The sequence below is a fragment of the Lepisosteus platostomus genome, chromosome 16, assembly GCF_059453375.1.
Source record: "Lepisosteus platostomus isolate fLepPlt1 chromosome 16, fLepPlt1.hap1, whole genome shotgun sequence".
In the NCBI taxonomy this organism is placed as follows: domain Eukaryota; kingdom Metazoa; phylum Chordata; class Actinopteri; order Semionotiformes; family Lepisosteidae; genus Lepisosteus; species Lepisosteus platostomus.
This window is the reverse complement of record NC_142626.1, coordinates 1003879-1018569: the sequence shown is the minus strand read 5'-3', so window position 1 is coordinate 1018569 and position 14691 is coordinate 1003879. Positions and strand designations below refer to the sequence as shown.

General features: G+C 61.1%; 1 protein-coding gene across 7 annotated transcripts; it reads left to right on the top strand.

Annotated features, from left to right (window-relative positions):
• The first annotated feature begins 260 nt into the window (after window positions 1-260).
• LOC148646577 (uncharacterized) lies at window positions 261-12857 on the top strand. 7 transcript variants are annotated; one of them, XR_015927596.1, is made up of 5 exons: window positions 261-371; window positions 1821-2216; window positions 3735-4890; window positions 6172-7048; window positions 7109-12857. XR_015927596.1 is itself a non-coding variant. In XM_088608757.1 (5 exons), exons 2-5 carry the CDS (start codon window positions 1868-1870, stop codon window positions 10716-10718), a joined length of 1758 nt encoding a protein of 585 aa, XP_088464883.1. In that variant the 5' UTR covers window positions 261-371; window positions 1821-1867; the 3' UTR covers window positions 10719-12857. The 7 variants fall into 7 exon arrangements, 3 of the variants coding, with proteins under 3 accessions (XP_088464883.1, XP_088464881.1, XP_088464882.1); XR_015927599.1 differs by having other exon boundaries at window positions 6172-7050; window positions 7239-12857; XR_015927597.1 differs by having other exon boundaries at window positions 6172-7076; window positions 7217-12857.
• Window positions 12858-14691: the final 1834 nt, after the last annotated feature.

Sequence of the window (14691 nt, the reverse complement as noted above, 5' to 3'; positions counted from 1 at the left end):
GGCAGAACTTTAAATGCAACTGGCAAAGGCAGTGACTGATTTCCAGGAGAAACGCTACAGTACACACTATGTAGTGTACACACACGTAGTATGTACACAGTAATGCTGAACAACAGCTCATCTGTAAGAGTTCCAGAAATCTCTACCGAAGGTCGACTGCAGCCGCATCTCGCGAGAGCGAGACTTGGCGAGGGCGCGCTAGAGGCGGGAGGGTAGAGCCAGCGTGGGACAACCCCGCGAGAGGTCGCGGTTCGCACTTTTCATTGGCCCCGCCGCCGACCTAGCTCGGCCTCCCATTGGCCGGAGCCGGCTGCCGTTCAAATTAGCGGAAGTTGGCGCGGCCATTTTGAATTACGGCAAGAACCCTCAAGGTAAGGCGAGAAACGTTTTGGTTCCTTGACAGTTTTTTCTGGGATTTTATACAATTCTGGTTGCTTTCGAGAGGCGAGTTAGGGGTCTCGGAATGCGGCGGCTTTCAGGGGGAAAAAAAAACCGATTCCTTCAAATCTCGGAGCCGAGACCCGCATTGGTAGGATTAGTTAACGACGACAATGGCAAAGATGGTTTTCCGGCACGTTTGTGGCGCATTGCCTGCGCCCGTAGCAAATATCCGGTCTTAAATTCCCCCCGTGTTCCTCGGGTTAAAGTACGAGTCTCCCCTGCGAACGAGAATAAATAAATATATATCCAATTCCCGAATCCTGCGCGTTTTCTTAAGCGTGTGAGTTTCTCGTAGCGGAAAGTTCACCCCGCCTCGCCTTTGTTACTGAGGCCGGAGAGAGCCGGGAGGGGTTCGGGGAGAACAGATCAGGGGACGGGGTGTGTGTCGGAAGAGTGATTATTCTGGAAATATGTGTGTGTGTGTGTGGGGGGGGGGACACCTGGACAGACGTGCGGAGCCGGGGTTGTGGGGGTCTCAGTTCCGGGGGTGCGGGGCCGGGGCGAGGGGGGCCTGCAGACGTGTACAATCGTCAGGCGTGGGCGGGCCACGTGTTTTTCTCCACCACCGCCACCACCCTCTTTCGACACTGGGGAGAGAGAGAGAGAGAGGAGCTTCTTCCTCATGTCAGCCTCGTGGAGCTGCTGACCCCCCCCCGGGTCAGAGGTAGAGCCCCAGTCCCGCCCCCTCTCTAGAAAACAGGGTCGCGGGGGGGCCGCTCACTGAGGGGGGGGTTCACTGGCCTCTGACCCGATTGTGCGATTAGGGCAGGTGGAGATTCGGATTCCTCATTGAATAAGATCAGATCACTTTTTTTTGGCCATAGACAGTTTCTCGCATTGGGGAACGTGTCTTTTCACAGACCCCAGCTTGCTCTCCGTGAGACACACAGACAGGGGTCAGAGCGCAGGGTCGGCCATTTATACGGCGCCCCTGGAGCAGTTGGGGTGAAGGGCCTTGCTCCGGGGCGGGATTGGGAGTAGGATTCGAACCGGGAACCTTCCAGCCACAGGCGCAGACCCTGAGCCACAGAGCCTCCACTCCGCCCCCAGTGGGGCCACAGGCCCTGTGATGTCAGTTGAGGTGATATTATAATAATAATAATAATAATGGGAGATGCCTCACACTGCTGTAGCTCTCTTCTGGATACCCCACTGAGAGATCTGTACAGGTCATGGGGATCCCCTGCACCAGCAGGGTGTACCCCCACCTGGATGATGCCCCAGATGTGTATGTGTGGGCTGGGGGGGAGGGGGGGGGGGTTATGGTGGTCTGTGTTATTTGCTGGGACTGGAGGGTATTGGCACCTGGGGCCCCCTGTGCCCCCTCTTCTTCGCCGAAATCCAGGAATTCACCGCCCCTTTCTCCCCCCTTGCCGCAGGTGAACCCCCCTCTCCCTCCCCCCTCCCTGCTCGCCCGGGGGACGTCATGGACAAGAGCAACACAGTGAAGATCTTCGTGGGCAACCTGGCCCTGGACACCTCCCAGGAGGAGCTGGCGGCCATCTTCGAGCCCTACGGCACGGTGGTGAGCTGCAGCGTGCTGCGGCAGTTCGCCTTCGTGCACCTGGCCGGCGAGGGGGCGGCGGCGCGCGCCATCCGCGAGCTGAACGGCCGCGAGTTCCGGGGGCGCAACCTGGTGGTGGAGGAGTCGCGGGGGCGCCCCCTGCACTCCACCAAGGTGTTCGTGGGCAACCTGAGCGGCCTGTGCACGGCCGAGGACCTGCAGGAGCTCTTCCAGACCTTCGGCAAGGTGCTGGAGTGCGACAAGGTCAAAGGTGAGTGTGTGTGTGTGTGTGGGGGGGGGGTTCTTCATGGGGTTCATGGTTTTAATGCTGCGGTTCTTACCGACTGCCTCGAGGCTCCGGCTGTCCCCCTCCTGGGCCTGGAGGTGTCCTCACCCCACCGCGGTCCTTCAGTCCTTTCACCCTGCAGGCCCCCCACGTGCCTGTTGGCTTCATTGCTTAATTGAAGCCCTAATTGCATTAACGAGTTTCTGGGCTGGGGCCTGCACTCCTGGTCCTGCGCCCTGCGGCCCCACGCATGGCTGCTGGCTTAATTACTTAACTGAAGCCCTCGTTTCCTTTGGCTGGCTCTTTGACGTCTCGATCCTGACCCTTGACCCTGCGGCCCCGCGCACGACTGTTGTTTTAATTACTCGATTGGGGCCCCAATTGCGTGAACGAGATCCCTCCCGTCACCCGCGCCTGCTGGCTTCTGTTCCAGCCCGGCTCTCAGTCGCTCAGTCGAACCCTTGGCCGCCTTGATAAAGTGTGACAGTTTTCAGCCCCTGTAGATGCGTGACGTTTCCTCGCCAGCGCGGCCTTTCGGAAGCAACGTGCGATTCCAGACTTTCTGGGAAGGAGGAGACTTGTGAGACGCTCGTGAGTTCGGTTCAGGCTTGAGTTGCGCAGACTGTTCAGACTTGTGGGTCTCCTGGAGTAGGACGGGGGACCCCTGATCTAGCGCGCCCGCCGTGCCCGTGAGAGCTGTGTGTTCTCGAGAAGGGGTCACCCGCGCCTCGCCTCTCTGGAGCAGAGCGCTCGCCGTCGTGCTGTTGTTTTGTAAAGATGACCTTGAGGGGTGACGGTGTTCGTGAGTGGGAGGTGTTAATGGGCCTGCTCGTTGTTCCATGCGCGTCCTAAACGACCCGCGTGCGTGCGTGCGAGGGGGGGGTCGTTGGTCGGTGGCGCCGTGGCCGTGCGGTGCGTTGTGAAAAGCGACGGGCGTGTTTTGGGGCGCGTTCCCTCTCGTGTTTCGCCCACTCAAGACTGCACGGAGGTTGAGCACGTCTCTAGGCGGGCAGACTGGTGTCGCGTCGTGCCTTTTTGTACCCCCCAGTAGACGTAAGTGGGCTGTCTAACTGGGTGTCGGAGTTCAGCTGGCCCAGTGTGTGTTTCTGTGTTGATCTGGAGCCTCGGGGATCTCCGAAGACGCCCAGTCTTGGAGGCGACTTGAACCTGTGAGCCCAGCCCTGGGCTTATAGAGCTCTGCGAGTTCTGTCTCGGGCGCATTTTCTGCTTCTGTTTTTTATGTCATTGACTTTTAGCGTGGAAAGACTTTCAGGAGTCTGCAGTTGGGAACAGAGGAGTGGTGGGTGTGGGCTGGACAAGGCCATGTTTTTATTTTAATTTGCCCGTCTCTCTTTTGACTGGATAAAATACATAAACAAAAGGGTCGTGGTTGTCAAAACTCCACCTGGACCCCAGACCTCAGTCCTGCAATTTCCCAGCTCAGGTGAACCCCAGACCTCCCCCACCAGAGCCAGTCCTGAACCTCGGCTCCCTGTCTCGCAGGTTACGCCTTCGTGCACATGGAGAAGAAGGAGGACGCGCTGCAGGCCATCGAGGCGCTCCACGGCACCTCCTTCAAGGGCCGGCCGCTCTCCGTCGAGCTCTCCAAGGTGCAGCCCAGCAAGCAGGCGCCCACCAGCAAGATCCCCTGCGTCAGCTGCGGCAAGCAGGGCCACTACGCCGGGGAGTGCCCGCTCACCAAGCCCTCGCTGGAGCAGTACCAGAGCCAGGCGGCCGTGGTGGCGGCCGCCGCCGCCGCCGCCGCGGGGCTGCCGCTGCAGGTGCAGCAGAGCGTGCACAACTCCGTCTACAACACGCCCGTCTTCGACCCCACCTACGCCGCGCTGAGCGGCCTCTCGGCGGCCATCGGCTCGGACGGCAACCCGGTCAGCCCGGCGGTGTACGGCGCCCTGGCCAGCCAGGTGTACGGCACCGTGGCCAACCAGCTGTACGGCTCGCCGGCCGGCAGCCAGGCCATGACCTCCGGGGACAGCCAGGCCTACAGCACGGTGACCAGCCCCGCCTACACGCAGGTGGCCAACAACACGGCCGCCGCCGCCGCCATCGCCGCCGCCGCGGCCGCCGCCGCCGCCTACAGCAGCCAGGTCTACGCCCCCGGCGTGGCCAACCAGATGTACGTGGGAGACGGCTCGGGCGCCAGCGCCGCGGTGAGCCAGGCCTACAGCGCCGCCTCGGCCTACAGCGCCGCCTCGGCCTACAGCACCGCCTCGGCCTACAGCGCGGCCCCAGCCATGTACAGCGCGGCCCCAGCCATGTACAGCGCGGCCCCGGCCTACAGCGCGGCGCCGGCCTACAGCGCGGCCCCGGCCATGTACGGCGCCGGGGGCGGCGTCTCGGCGTACGGGGCGGCCGGGGGCAACGACCCCACGGCGCAGGCCTTCTTCGAGGCGGCGCGGGCGCACTACTTCGCGCAGGGCCAGCAGGTCCTGGCCGAGCAGCAGGCGGGCGGGGGCTCCCCGGGGCAGGGCAAGGCCGGCGAGCGCGACCGCAGCCCCGTGCGCCGCTCCGGCCCCCTGCTGCCCGACCCGCTGCCCAAGTCCTACCCCTACCAGCGCAGCAAGCGCAGAGCCCTGCTGCCCACGCCCGCCAGCCGGCCCGAGGACGCCGCGGCCGCCATCGATGAGGAAGCATACGCCAGGTACGGCCGCGCCACGCCTCTTTTACACAGCAGTGCCCGCTACTGGGGACCCCAGTGTCTCTGGTACAGGGAACCCCAGTGTCTCTGGTACTCAGCTACCCCAGTGTCTCTGGTATTGAACTAGCGGTGCCCCGGTACTGGGAACCCCAGTGTCTCTGGTACAGGGAACCCCAGTGTCTCTGGTACTCAGCTACCCCAGTGTCTCTGGTATTGAACTAGCGGTGCCCCGGTACTGGGAACCCCAGTGTCTCTGGTACTGGGAACCCCAGTGTCTCTGGTATTGAACTAGCGGTGCCCCGGTACAGGGAACCCCAGTGTCTCTGGTACTGGGATATTAAACCAGCGGTGCCCAGGTACTGGGGTACCCCTGTTGTCTCTAGTATTAAACCAGCGGTGCCCAGGTACTGGGGTACCCTGTTGTCTCTGGAATTAAACCAGTGGTGCCCAGGGACTGGGGTACCCCTGTGTCTCTGGTATTAAACCAGCGGCGCCCAGGTACTGGGGTACCCCTGTTGTGTCTAGTATTAAACCAGCGGTGCCCAGGTACTGGGGTACCCTGTTGTCTCTGGAATTAAACCAGTGGTGCCCATGTACTGGGGTACCCCTGTGTACCGGTGCCGGGGTGTCCAGTTCCAAAGGGTTTCAGGGCAGTTGACTCGATGAAGGTGTTGATGCTCTCCCCCGGCCACCCTCGATTCTCGCCCCTCTCCTCCCGAGTCTTTCAGCTCCCTGTCTCTGACGGGAGGCGTCCTGCTGTGACTCCTTTGGCTTCTGGGCGAAGTCCCATCCCGTCCGGAGCGAGTTCTCGTTCCTGGCCCGATCCCAGGCGACGGCAGCTCGTTCCCGACTGTGTTTAACCTGTAGCCCCTGGTCTGATAGACGTAACAGATATGTCATTGGCCTAAGTGGTTTGCATTTTAGCTTAGTAACTTAATCCAATTAGTAACTTAATTGGATACTAATTGACTTAATTGGCTTGCATCATAGCCTTCAGTGACTTAATTGGCTATTAAATGACTTAATTGCTTGCATCATAGCCTTCAGTTATTTAATTGGCCCTTAATTGATTTAATTGGCTTGCATCATAGCCTTCAGTGACTGAATTGGATCTGAGGGCCAGGTGGGCTGCTGTGGTCTGTGGCCTTTCCTCTGCCCCTCGATGCCCATGAAGAGCTGTGTCTTCGTGCTGTTTGCCGGCGCGGCGGGGTTTTGAGGGCTTGGGGCCGCAGGGTGGCCTGTCCCTGTGCTGACGGGGCGTCCGCCTGTCTCTCTCCTCCGCAGGTACTACGCCGACTATTACCAGCAGTACCAGTACCAATACCAGTACCAGTACCCGTACCAGTACGAGTACCCCGCCGCGACTCCGGAGCCCGACGTCGAGGCTCAGCCGGCGGCCGCCGCCGCCGCCCCCACCCCCACCATCCCGGATGACACGGGCCCGCCAGGGGAGTCGGCGCCCGCCGCGCCCGCCACGCCCACGCCCGCCGCGCCCACAGCGTATGAGCCGCCGCAGCCGTCGCCTCAGCAGGAACCGCCCGACCGCCGCCCCGACCTCCCCGCCCAAGAGCACACCCCAGAGCCCCCCTTCCGATAGCCGCCGCCCGCGCCCCGGGGGAGGGGGAGCGCGTGTCTGCGCGCGTGCGTCCGCCCCGTCGCCTGCGGCCCCCACCCGCCCGAGACTGACCCACGCCCTGTCCGGCCCCCCCACGCGCCCCCGCGGGGCCCCGCAGTCCTGCAGCGAGAGTTGGCCCTCGCCCCCCTCCGCTGTCTGAGCAGCGACCGGCCCCTCGGCGGGGGGCGTCTCTCCAGACAGAGGCGGCCGGAGTTCGGACGGGCAGAGACCCCCAGGCGGGCCCACCCTGTCCCTGGCCCGCCCAGGGCCCGGGAGCAGCTCGTTCGGAGCCGGACATGCTTCCGTCTGGCCAGAGCCTCGGCCCTGGGGAGGCCCCGGAGTGGGATCTGGAGTCAGCGGGCCTTGTTCCATTTCGGATGCGTTATGCCCTCTCTCCCCGCTTCTGTTCGTCACGGAGCGGCTGGGAGGCCGGAGAGCCCTCCGCTCTGTGGAAACGATCCAGGCCACCTGGTGGACCGAAGCTGGGGCAGTGTGTCTGTGTGTGCGTGCGTCTGTGTGCCTGTGCATTTGTGCAAGCGTGCATGTGTGTCTGTCTGTGTGCAAGCGTGCGTCTGTGTGCGCGTGCGTGTGTGTCTGTGTGTGCAGGCGTGCGTGTCTGTGTGTGCAGGCGTGCGTGCGTGTCTGTGTGTGCAGGCGTGCGTGTGTGCGTGTCTGTGTGTGCAGGCGTGCGTGTGTGCGTGTCTGTGTGTGCAGGCGTGCGTGTCTGTGTGTGCAGGCGTGCGTGTGTGTCTGTGTGTGTGCAAGCGTGCACGTGCGTGTGTGTGTGCAAGCGTGCGCACGGGCACCTGCGTTATGGAACGGGGTTCGGCCGGTGTCACTTTCCGAAGGCCGGAATACCGGGAGGGCGTGGAGCCGGCAGCCCCGACCTCCGTCTCTGTCCGACACGCAAGCCCGCCGCCGGGACGTTCCCCCCCCCCCCCCCCCCCCCAGCTCTGCGGGTGTAGGAGTGTTTGATTGCGGCACACGGGACAGGACACGTCTCTCTCCTCGGCCATATCCGGGGGCTGCGTTGAGGGGTTTGGTGCAGGACTCATAGCTGTTGGCCGCGGCCCCGGCAGGGGAGGTAGGAGCACTGGGTCATGTCTTAACGCGATCCCCACGCACCCCCCCACCTGCGGTGCAGCCTGTGCCCCTCTGTGCCTGTACCCCGGGCCGGGACGGCCCCCCAGTTCCTGTAGATCCGTTTGTTCCCATTTCTCTAGAAAACCACCCAGCGCGCTAAGGCGGACTTCACCCTCTCTCTCTGCAGTCTGGCCATGTTTCTGTGTTAAGTGTAGGCAGGAGAGGAATGTGGACATGTGTTCAGGCCAGATCTGTTTTAAAATTTTTTTTCTTTTTTTTTTAAAAAAAAAAACAAACACAAACATTCGTTTTGAAAGTTTTCATCGTTTTGGCTCTGGATTTTACTGTTTTTTTTTCCCGTTTGGTTTTTTTTTTCTCCTCCCTCATGGTTATTTTTTATGTAATCAATAAAATAAAGGCTCTTTTGATCAGTGTTGTAACGTAGGGCTTGAATTTTGTATTTTTGTTTTGTATTTAATTTTCATTTTTTTTATTTTTATTTTTTTTTTACCTGACAGCCCCAGTAACCCCCCTCCCCTTTTCCTGATCCCAAGAGGCGGAGCAGTGGTTAGGAACGTCCAAGATTAATTGCCAAGAATTCCTGCCTAAATCATTATCCCTTTGTTGGAGAGGGATTTGGGATGAGGAGGTGTCCGTACACCAACCATTCCTGCCTCTTTCCAAACTGCTCCTCCCTGGAATACCACAGCCAACCTAGGTAGTTGCTCTGATCCTGGGATCTGGAATGCTATTCCCGAAGATCCTTTCGAGTTCCTCTATAGGTGACCTCACAGGCCCTGTGGATGCCATCTTAGAAAGCTTCAAATAATAACACCACCGACGCAGTTTCCCTTGAACAGGCAGATGTCCCGTGCGGCTTCCAGTATTAAATTGTTTCTGGGGGTCAGGAGCTGAACGCATCGGAAATTCGTGGGGCGAGGGCACGGCGGGGCGCCCCCCGAGCCCACCTGCGTGCACGCCCTCCCCCCCACCGCTAGCCAGAGGGGGGTCTCCCCCCTCAGCCCCCATGCCTCCCTGCCCGGTGTGGGTCAGCGGTGTGGGTCTCCGGGCGCCGGGCCTGTCCGTATCCTGCGCGGTAGCCGAGTCCCCTGCCCTGCTCGGGTGGCGAGCCGGACTGTGCTGCTGCGTCAGGTGTCTGGTGAGCCCTCACCCCTGAACCAGTATACCAGCACCACTGGCCCCAGCAGCAGCAGCCCCAGTTTTCCTTGAGGTTGCTTTGCGCTTCATTTCTGAGATCTGACCAGCTCAGATCAGGGGGTTGTAGTCCCACCTGATTTATCGATTCTGGGGTCACTCCTCCAGTGTCTGCTGTAGGAGAGACTCTGCAGCGCTTTGGTGGTAGCCCACTTGGTTTCTCTCCTGCGTCTGAAGCCCTGCAGCATTCCTATAGATGAAAGGCGCTGTATGAAGTGCGCAGGCTTATCATTTTAGAGCAGCTGGGATTTATCTTTCAGTAGCTGATCAATCCCAGGACCTCATCTCGTTATTTCTTGAAAGGAGCCGGGGGGGGCTTCGGCAACGGAGTCGGGCAGCTTGCTGCAGACCCCCGCCACTGTTTGTGTACAGCTCTTCCCTTTACTTTCCGCTGGCCTTGTTTGGTTGTTTTTTTTTTTTATTGCCTTTCAACGCCGATTCTGAGTAAGTCCACCGGAATGACGTAGTGTAGTGTTCTCCGGTTAAGACTAAAGATATTCAGTTCCCTCGGCCTGTTGGCGTGGGGGCATTACTGAACTTGAGGAACTCTCAGATGCAGACGTTAAAGATCCCGGGACAGAAAATCTGAGTTGACGCCTACTCTGGTCTTTGGGAGGTCCATCCTGTGGGCTGGAGGTGTTTTCGTCCCGGGGCAAGAGTGGGGTTTGTCTGGCCCCCGAGAACTGATTTGCCACATTCGTCCTCCTCCTCCTCCTCTTCTCAGGCTACCTGAGTTCGGCATGCAGGTGTTTTCTGAGCTGGCGGCTTTGTGATGTGAAACTCTTGTGGATTTCTTTCTTCGGGGGTGGAGTGGGGTGTGGGGGGGGGGTGCTGGGGCTGGGGTTCGGGTTGGGGGGGGGTCCCCACGATGTTTCGGAATGCTGAAATAAAAATACGGATTCAAGCCCTACTCGGAAGCAGTGGTTTGTGGGTGTGCTGTTTGATGAGCGGTTGGGAGCCGGGGGGGGGGGTCAACCCGGGGACACGAAGAAACCGCTGCCGATGCCGTCTCGACCCCGACCCCCCGCCCCCCATCCCACGCACACGCATCCTCCCCCCCCCCCCTCGCCGTACAAGTTCCGCCGGCGCCGCCCAGACCGCTGTCTTCGTCCCGGTCCGCCTCACAAACACCGGGCCACTGCCCAAGCCCACTGCCACTGCAGCAGCCCAGCATGCCCACGCGCGGGCCAGGGTCCGGGTCCGGGTCCGGGTCCACTGGTTTCTGGACCGGGGGGCGGGAGGAGGCCAGTCCCAAGTCAGGGTAGGCGAGGGAACAGCCGAGTCAGGGCCGAGGTCAGCCGGCACACCAGCCGGTCCGATGTGCGAGATCATGGGGAGAGCCAGCCAATCAAAACTCGGGTCATGGGGGGGGAGCCAGCCAATCAAAAGTGAGGTCAGGGGGGGAGCCAGCCAATCAAAAGTGAGGTCAGCAGGGAGCAAGCCAATAACTCAGGTCAGGACAAAAGCAGTTGAGTTCAGGTGCACTGCCTGTGCTGCACTGGAAGTTGGTGAGACTGCAGCAATTTAGGGGTGAAGACCAAAATCGACCAGAACCTACACTAGGTTTTCGACGTTTGTTTGTTTTTTTTCATTTTTAACCCCCAACTTCCTTGGCAATATCAAGAGGCTCCCGTTGTCGTCCGGAGAAGCTCTTTTTAGTTTGTGTGTTTTTTTTTTTTGACGTCCTCGTTTTGTTGCGAGCAGTGGGCCGAGGCAGGGCGCGCCGCGGGTGTTGCAGTGGCTGGGAACCTTGTGTTTTTGACATACCTGCCTGCCTGCGCGTGCGTGTGTGTGTGTGTCTTGTTCCTAACCTGCTTCCGCCTGGTGCGTGTACACACACACACACACACAACTGAGGTGTTCCCCCTGTGCTCCACACAGCTGGGAGGATAGGCAGCCACAGCCGCTGCAGGTTTAAAGGGGGCGTGACGCCTGGCCCCCTCCCGCCCCCGCCCCCCACCCCCGGACCCTGCGATCTGGGCCGCGTCCCGGGCAGAGCGTGGCGCCAGCGGGGAGCCGCGATGGCGAGAGAGGTGAGTGCGGGGGTGCATGCGCCACGTCTGCCGAACCGTCTCGGGGGTGTCCCGACCCTCTGCGGCCCCTGTGCCCGAGGTCAGAGCACGGCCCTCTTCCTCTTCTCCGAGCCCGTCCCCTGGGGAGCCCTCGCCGTCCCGGTTTCAGGAACGCCACCCTGCGCCCGGACCCCCCGAAAAAAAACGCTCTTCTTCCTCCTTGCCCTCCCGCCCCGCCCTCGGCCGTCGTAGCCGGGCTTGCGCCTCTCCCGAAAACCGCCCCGTCGAGGCGCACGAGAAGGGTTGGCGGTTCGCTCTCGAAGGGCGGCCCGTTCCAGACCCCCGCCACCCTTCGTGTAAAGAAGGGCCTCCCGTTTTAACTGCGCCTGCTCTTGGTTTGCACCTGCAGCGCTTGGCTCTTGTCCCAGCAGGTGATGGCTCTCTTCTCTTCTTGTGCTGACCTTCTGACCTCTGAAGGTGAGTTCCTCCGGGTGGCCGAGGTGAGATCAGGGGTGTCCGAAATGAACGGAGAGAATCTGCTGGGGGAGAGGGTGGGGGGGGGGCGTTGAGAGTGTGATCTTCGAGCGGCTGGACACGCTGAAAGGACTGGGGTACCCCTGTGTGGCTCCCTGCGCCCTCCTTCCACACGCGACCTGGGGGCCAGACCAGACCCCGGACCGCACTGGACTGCCGGGACCCGGGTCCTGCAGGTCCTGCAGGCAGGGGTGTGGGAAAGGCGTGAGGTGGGCCTGTTCTCTGGGCGCCTGCGGCTCACGCCGGTGTTGAAGTGTCCCGGGGGGGTGCGATTCAGAGTCCCCTTGAAAAGGCCGAGCACGTGGAGTGTCGGTGCTGAACACTGTTGCTGCAGCTCCTCCTCCGTGAGTTCAGCCCTCGCCGCGTCTCTGACACGGGGCCGGGGGCGAGCTCGCCCTCTTCCAGGCGGTTCTGTCCCGCGGATTTGCCTCCTTCGGGCGCGACGTATTCCCCGTGGGACGTTTCCTGGGAAGCTTGAGAGAGGCGGGGTCGACGTGGGCGGGGGCACGCACCCCGTCGACCAGTCGGGGGGGCAGGGGGCTTACCTGCGTGAGGGGACGGCAGGCCGTCGAGGTGAGGTGAGGGGCTCTGCGCCCCGATAGGGTTCAAAGCATGCGGTACCGCCACTTCCTTCCTTTGAGAAGGGGACGTCTTTCCAGGGGAAGTCACAACCCAGTGTGCCAGCATGTGGTTTGCCTTATGAATACTGTTTTAGAGATTAAACCTGGATGGGGGGCCCCGAGTTCTGTTCCGGCGCCGGGGTGCTGTCTGTGTGGAGTTTGCGTGTTCTCCCAATATCCGAGAGGGTTTCCCGTGGGCGCTCTTGATTTCCTCCCGCAGTCCGAAGACATGCCGGTAGGTTAACTGGCGTCTGGGGAAAATGATCCCAGGTGTGAGTGTGTGTGTGTGCCCTGTGATGGACTGGTGTCCCCTCCAGGGTGTATCCTGCCCTGTGCACCTGGCTTGCTGGGAAAGGCTCCAGCTCCACCATGCCCCCGTACTGGGTGAAGCAGCTGGATGGATATCTTTGGGGAATTTCGAAGCACAAGAGGGCAGCTTTCGGGTACATACAGTGTTTGGAGTGGACAGCCCGGGGCTCAAGCGACGGTGTCTGGCGACTGTGACCCCTCCGAGCGGGGGGGACGGTGGCGATTCAGCTCTGAAGGAGACGATGATGCCTAGACGCCTCCCTCGCCGTTCCCCGATCACTTCAGCTGAGGCTCGATTGCTCCGTCGATCCGGGGAGCCGAGGATCGCTTCAGCCCCTGGGGATTGGCTTCGGGAAAGCTGGGGCGATGGAAGAGCCGGGCCTGCTGGGCCCTCCAGAGGACAAATCCGACCCGGGAGGAAAACGGGCCCGAGGAGTGAGCCTGGCGGGCCGATCCGACCCGCCCACTTGTTTACGGTTGTGAGCTGAGCGGGCCTTGTGTGTCGTGTTCCTCGGGAAACGTGTTCAAGCTTCAGACGGTGGGGGGAGGGGGGCTGCTAATAAAGACGGTTTTTCCACCAGACCAGCGTGTGGTCCTTGTGGTTCTTGACCGTGGCTGGAGAACTCCTCGTGTCCGCTGTCGATCCTGACGGTAACGCGCCTCAGACGGATGGGCCTGAGCGACCCATCTGTCTCCGGGTCCGCCGGCTCCTCTGGTTCTGTCCCAGTTGTCTCAGGCTCTGAACCTTCAGACGGACACAGGATGTTCCCAACGTCCATGGGGGAGGTGTGGCTCTGTGTTCAGACCAGACAGGACCGGGCCTCGCAGAGAGGTGTGGCTCTGTGTTCAGACCAGACAGGACCGGGCCTCGCAGAGAGGTGTGGCTCTGTGTTCAGACCAGACAGGACCGGGCCTCATGGAGAGGTGTGGCTCTGTGTTCAGACCAGACAGGACCGGGCCTCACGGAGAGGTGTGGCTCTGTGTTCAGACCAGACTGGACCGGGCCTCACGGAGAGGTGTGGCTCTGTGTTCAGACCAGACTGGACCGGGCCCCGTCAGAGAGCTGTGGCTCCTTGTCTGGACCGGACTGGGCCTTGTCTGGGAGGTGGGGCTCTGCGTCTGTGAGGAGGAGGAGCAGCTGTGACCAGCGCTGTCCGTGCAGCCAGTCCCACCTCCTCGCTCGGACCAGGGGTCGGGCAACGGTTCTTCCCTGGCTCAGGCCTGTGAGCAACCACGGAGGGACAGGTGGGGTCAGACAGGGACGATCCGCTGGTGGTGGACACTGGGCTTCCTGCGAACGATCCCAGAGAAAGACCTTGCGACAACATGCAGCTCGTCCCAGGCACCCACAACTCTCTGTGTAAAGCAGCGTCCCTCCCCACCACTACCCACCGGTTCCCTGTGACACGGCTCGAGCCATTGTGTCGTCAGGGAGCTGAGGCTTCTTGAGCTTCATCCCCACCCCTCCAGTGATCTGCCCCCACAGACTGAGCCCACCCCCATCACTCTGCCTGTTCCCCAGCCTGGGCGATCTCCTGCTCTCCTGCTCTCCTGCTTTCCATCGGGATGACAGAAGTCTTAAAACTCCCGGGGTGGGAGATTAAAGGTGAGCCGTAGGGGAGGAAGGAGCCCAGGTGCTCTCTGGACATGCTTGGCAGGCGCTGGCTGCAGCTTCTGGGCTGGTGGCGGGCGAGCGCTCGGAGGGGAGCGTCCAGACCAGCGCCACGGACCGTTACGGTCGTCCCGGTTTGCCGTCGTTGCCACCGGATCCCCACTGGCCCTGGGAAGCTCCCTTCATAGACACGCACGGCCTCCTGGGCCGATCGCGATGAGTCAGTTGAACGTGTGTGTGTGTGTGTGTGTGTGTGTGTATATATAGCGCCTTTCGCCACCAGGTTGCCCCCAAGGCACTGGACAGAGCTGTGCGACGGGACGTGACACTACACTCCAGAAAGAGGAAAGGGCCAGGAGAGAATGGAGGAACCACAAACGTCCTCAGTAAGCAGGCAACAAACACCTCTCAGGGTCCATGGTCAGCTGGCCATGCTAACATTGTACAGTTCAAAACAAGGACTGAGTGTGCCAGAGCTCCATAAAGACCCTCCTAAACGAGAGCTGTAGGGAGTCAGAGTGTACTCTCTCTAAGCTATGTAAGTTTAAGGATGAGGATGATAAATTGGTGACGTTAAGATAATCGGGGTCTCTCAAGACAGTTCCTTGTGTTTACACTGGAGGAAATAGGAGCAGGGGAGGGAGGGGGGGTGGGCTGAGAGAAACAGCTGTTCCAAGATCAGCACGTCAATATTCTGCCGTTAAAGGGGGCGTGTCCGACACCCCCCCCTCCGCGCTCACCTGCTTCCTCGAGAACCTCCGGGGGGACTCTCGCTCCGCCCCCGCCCCCCCCCCCAAACACCAC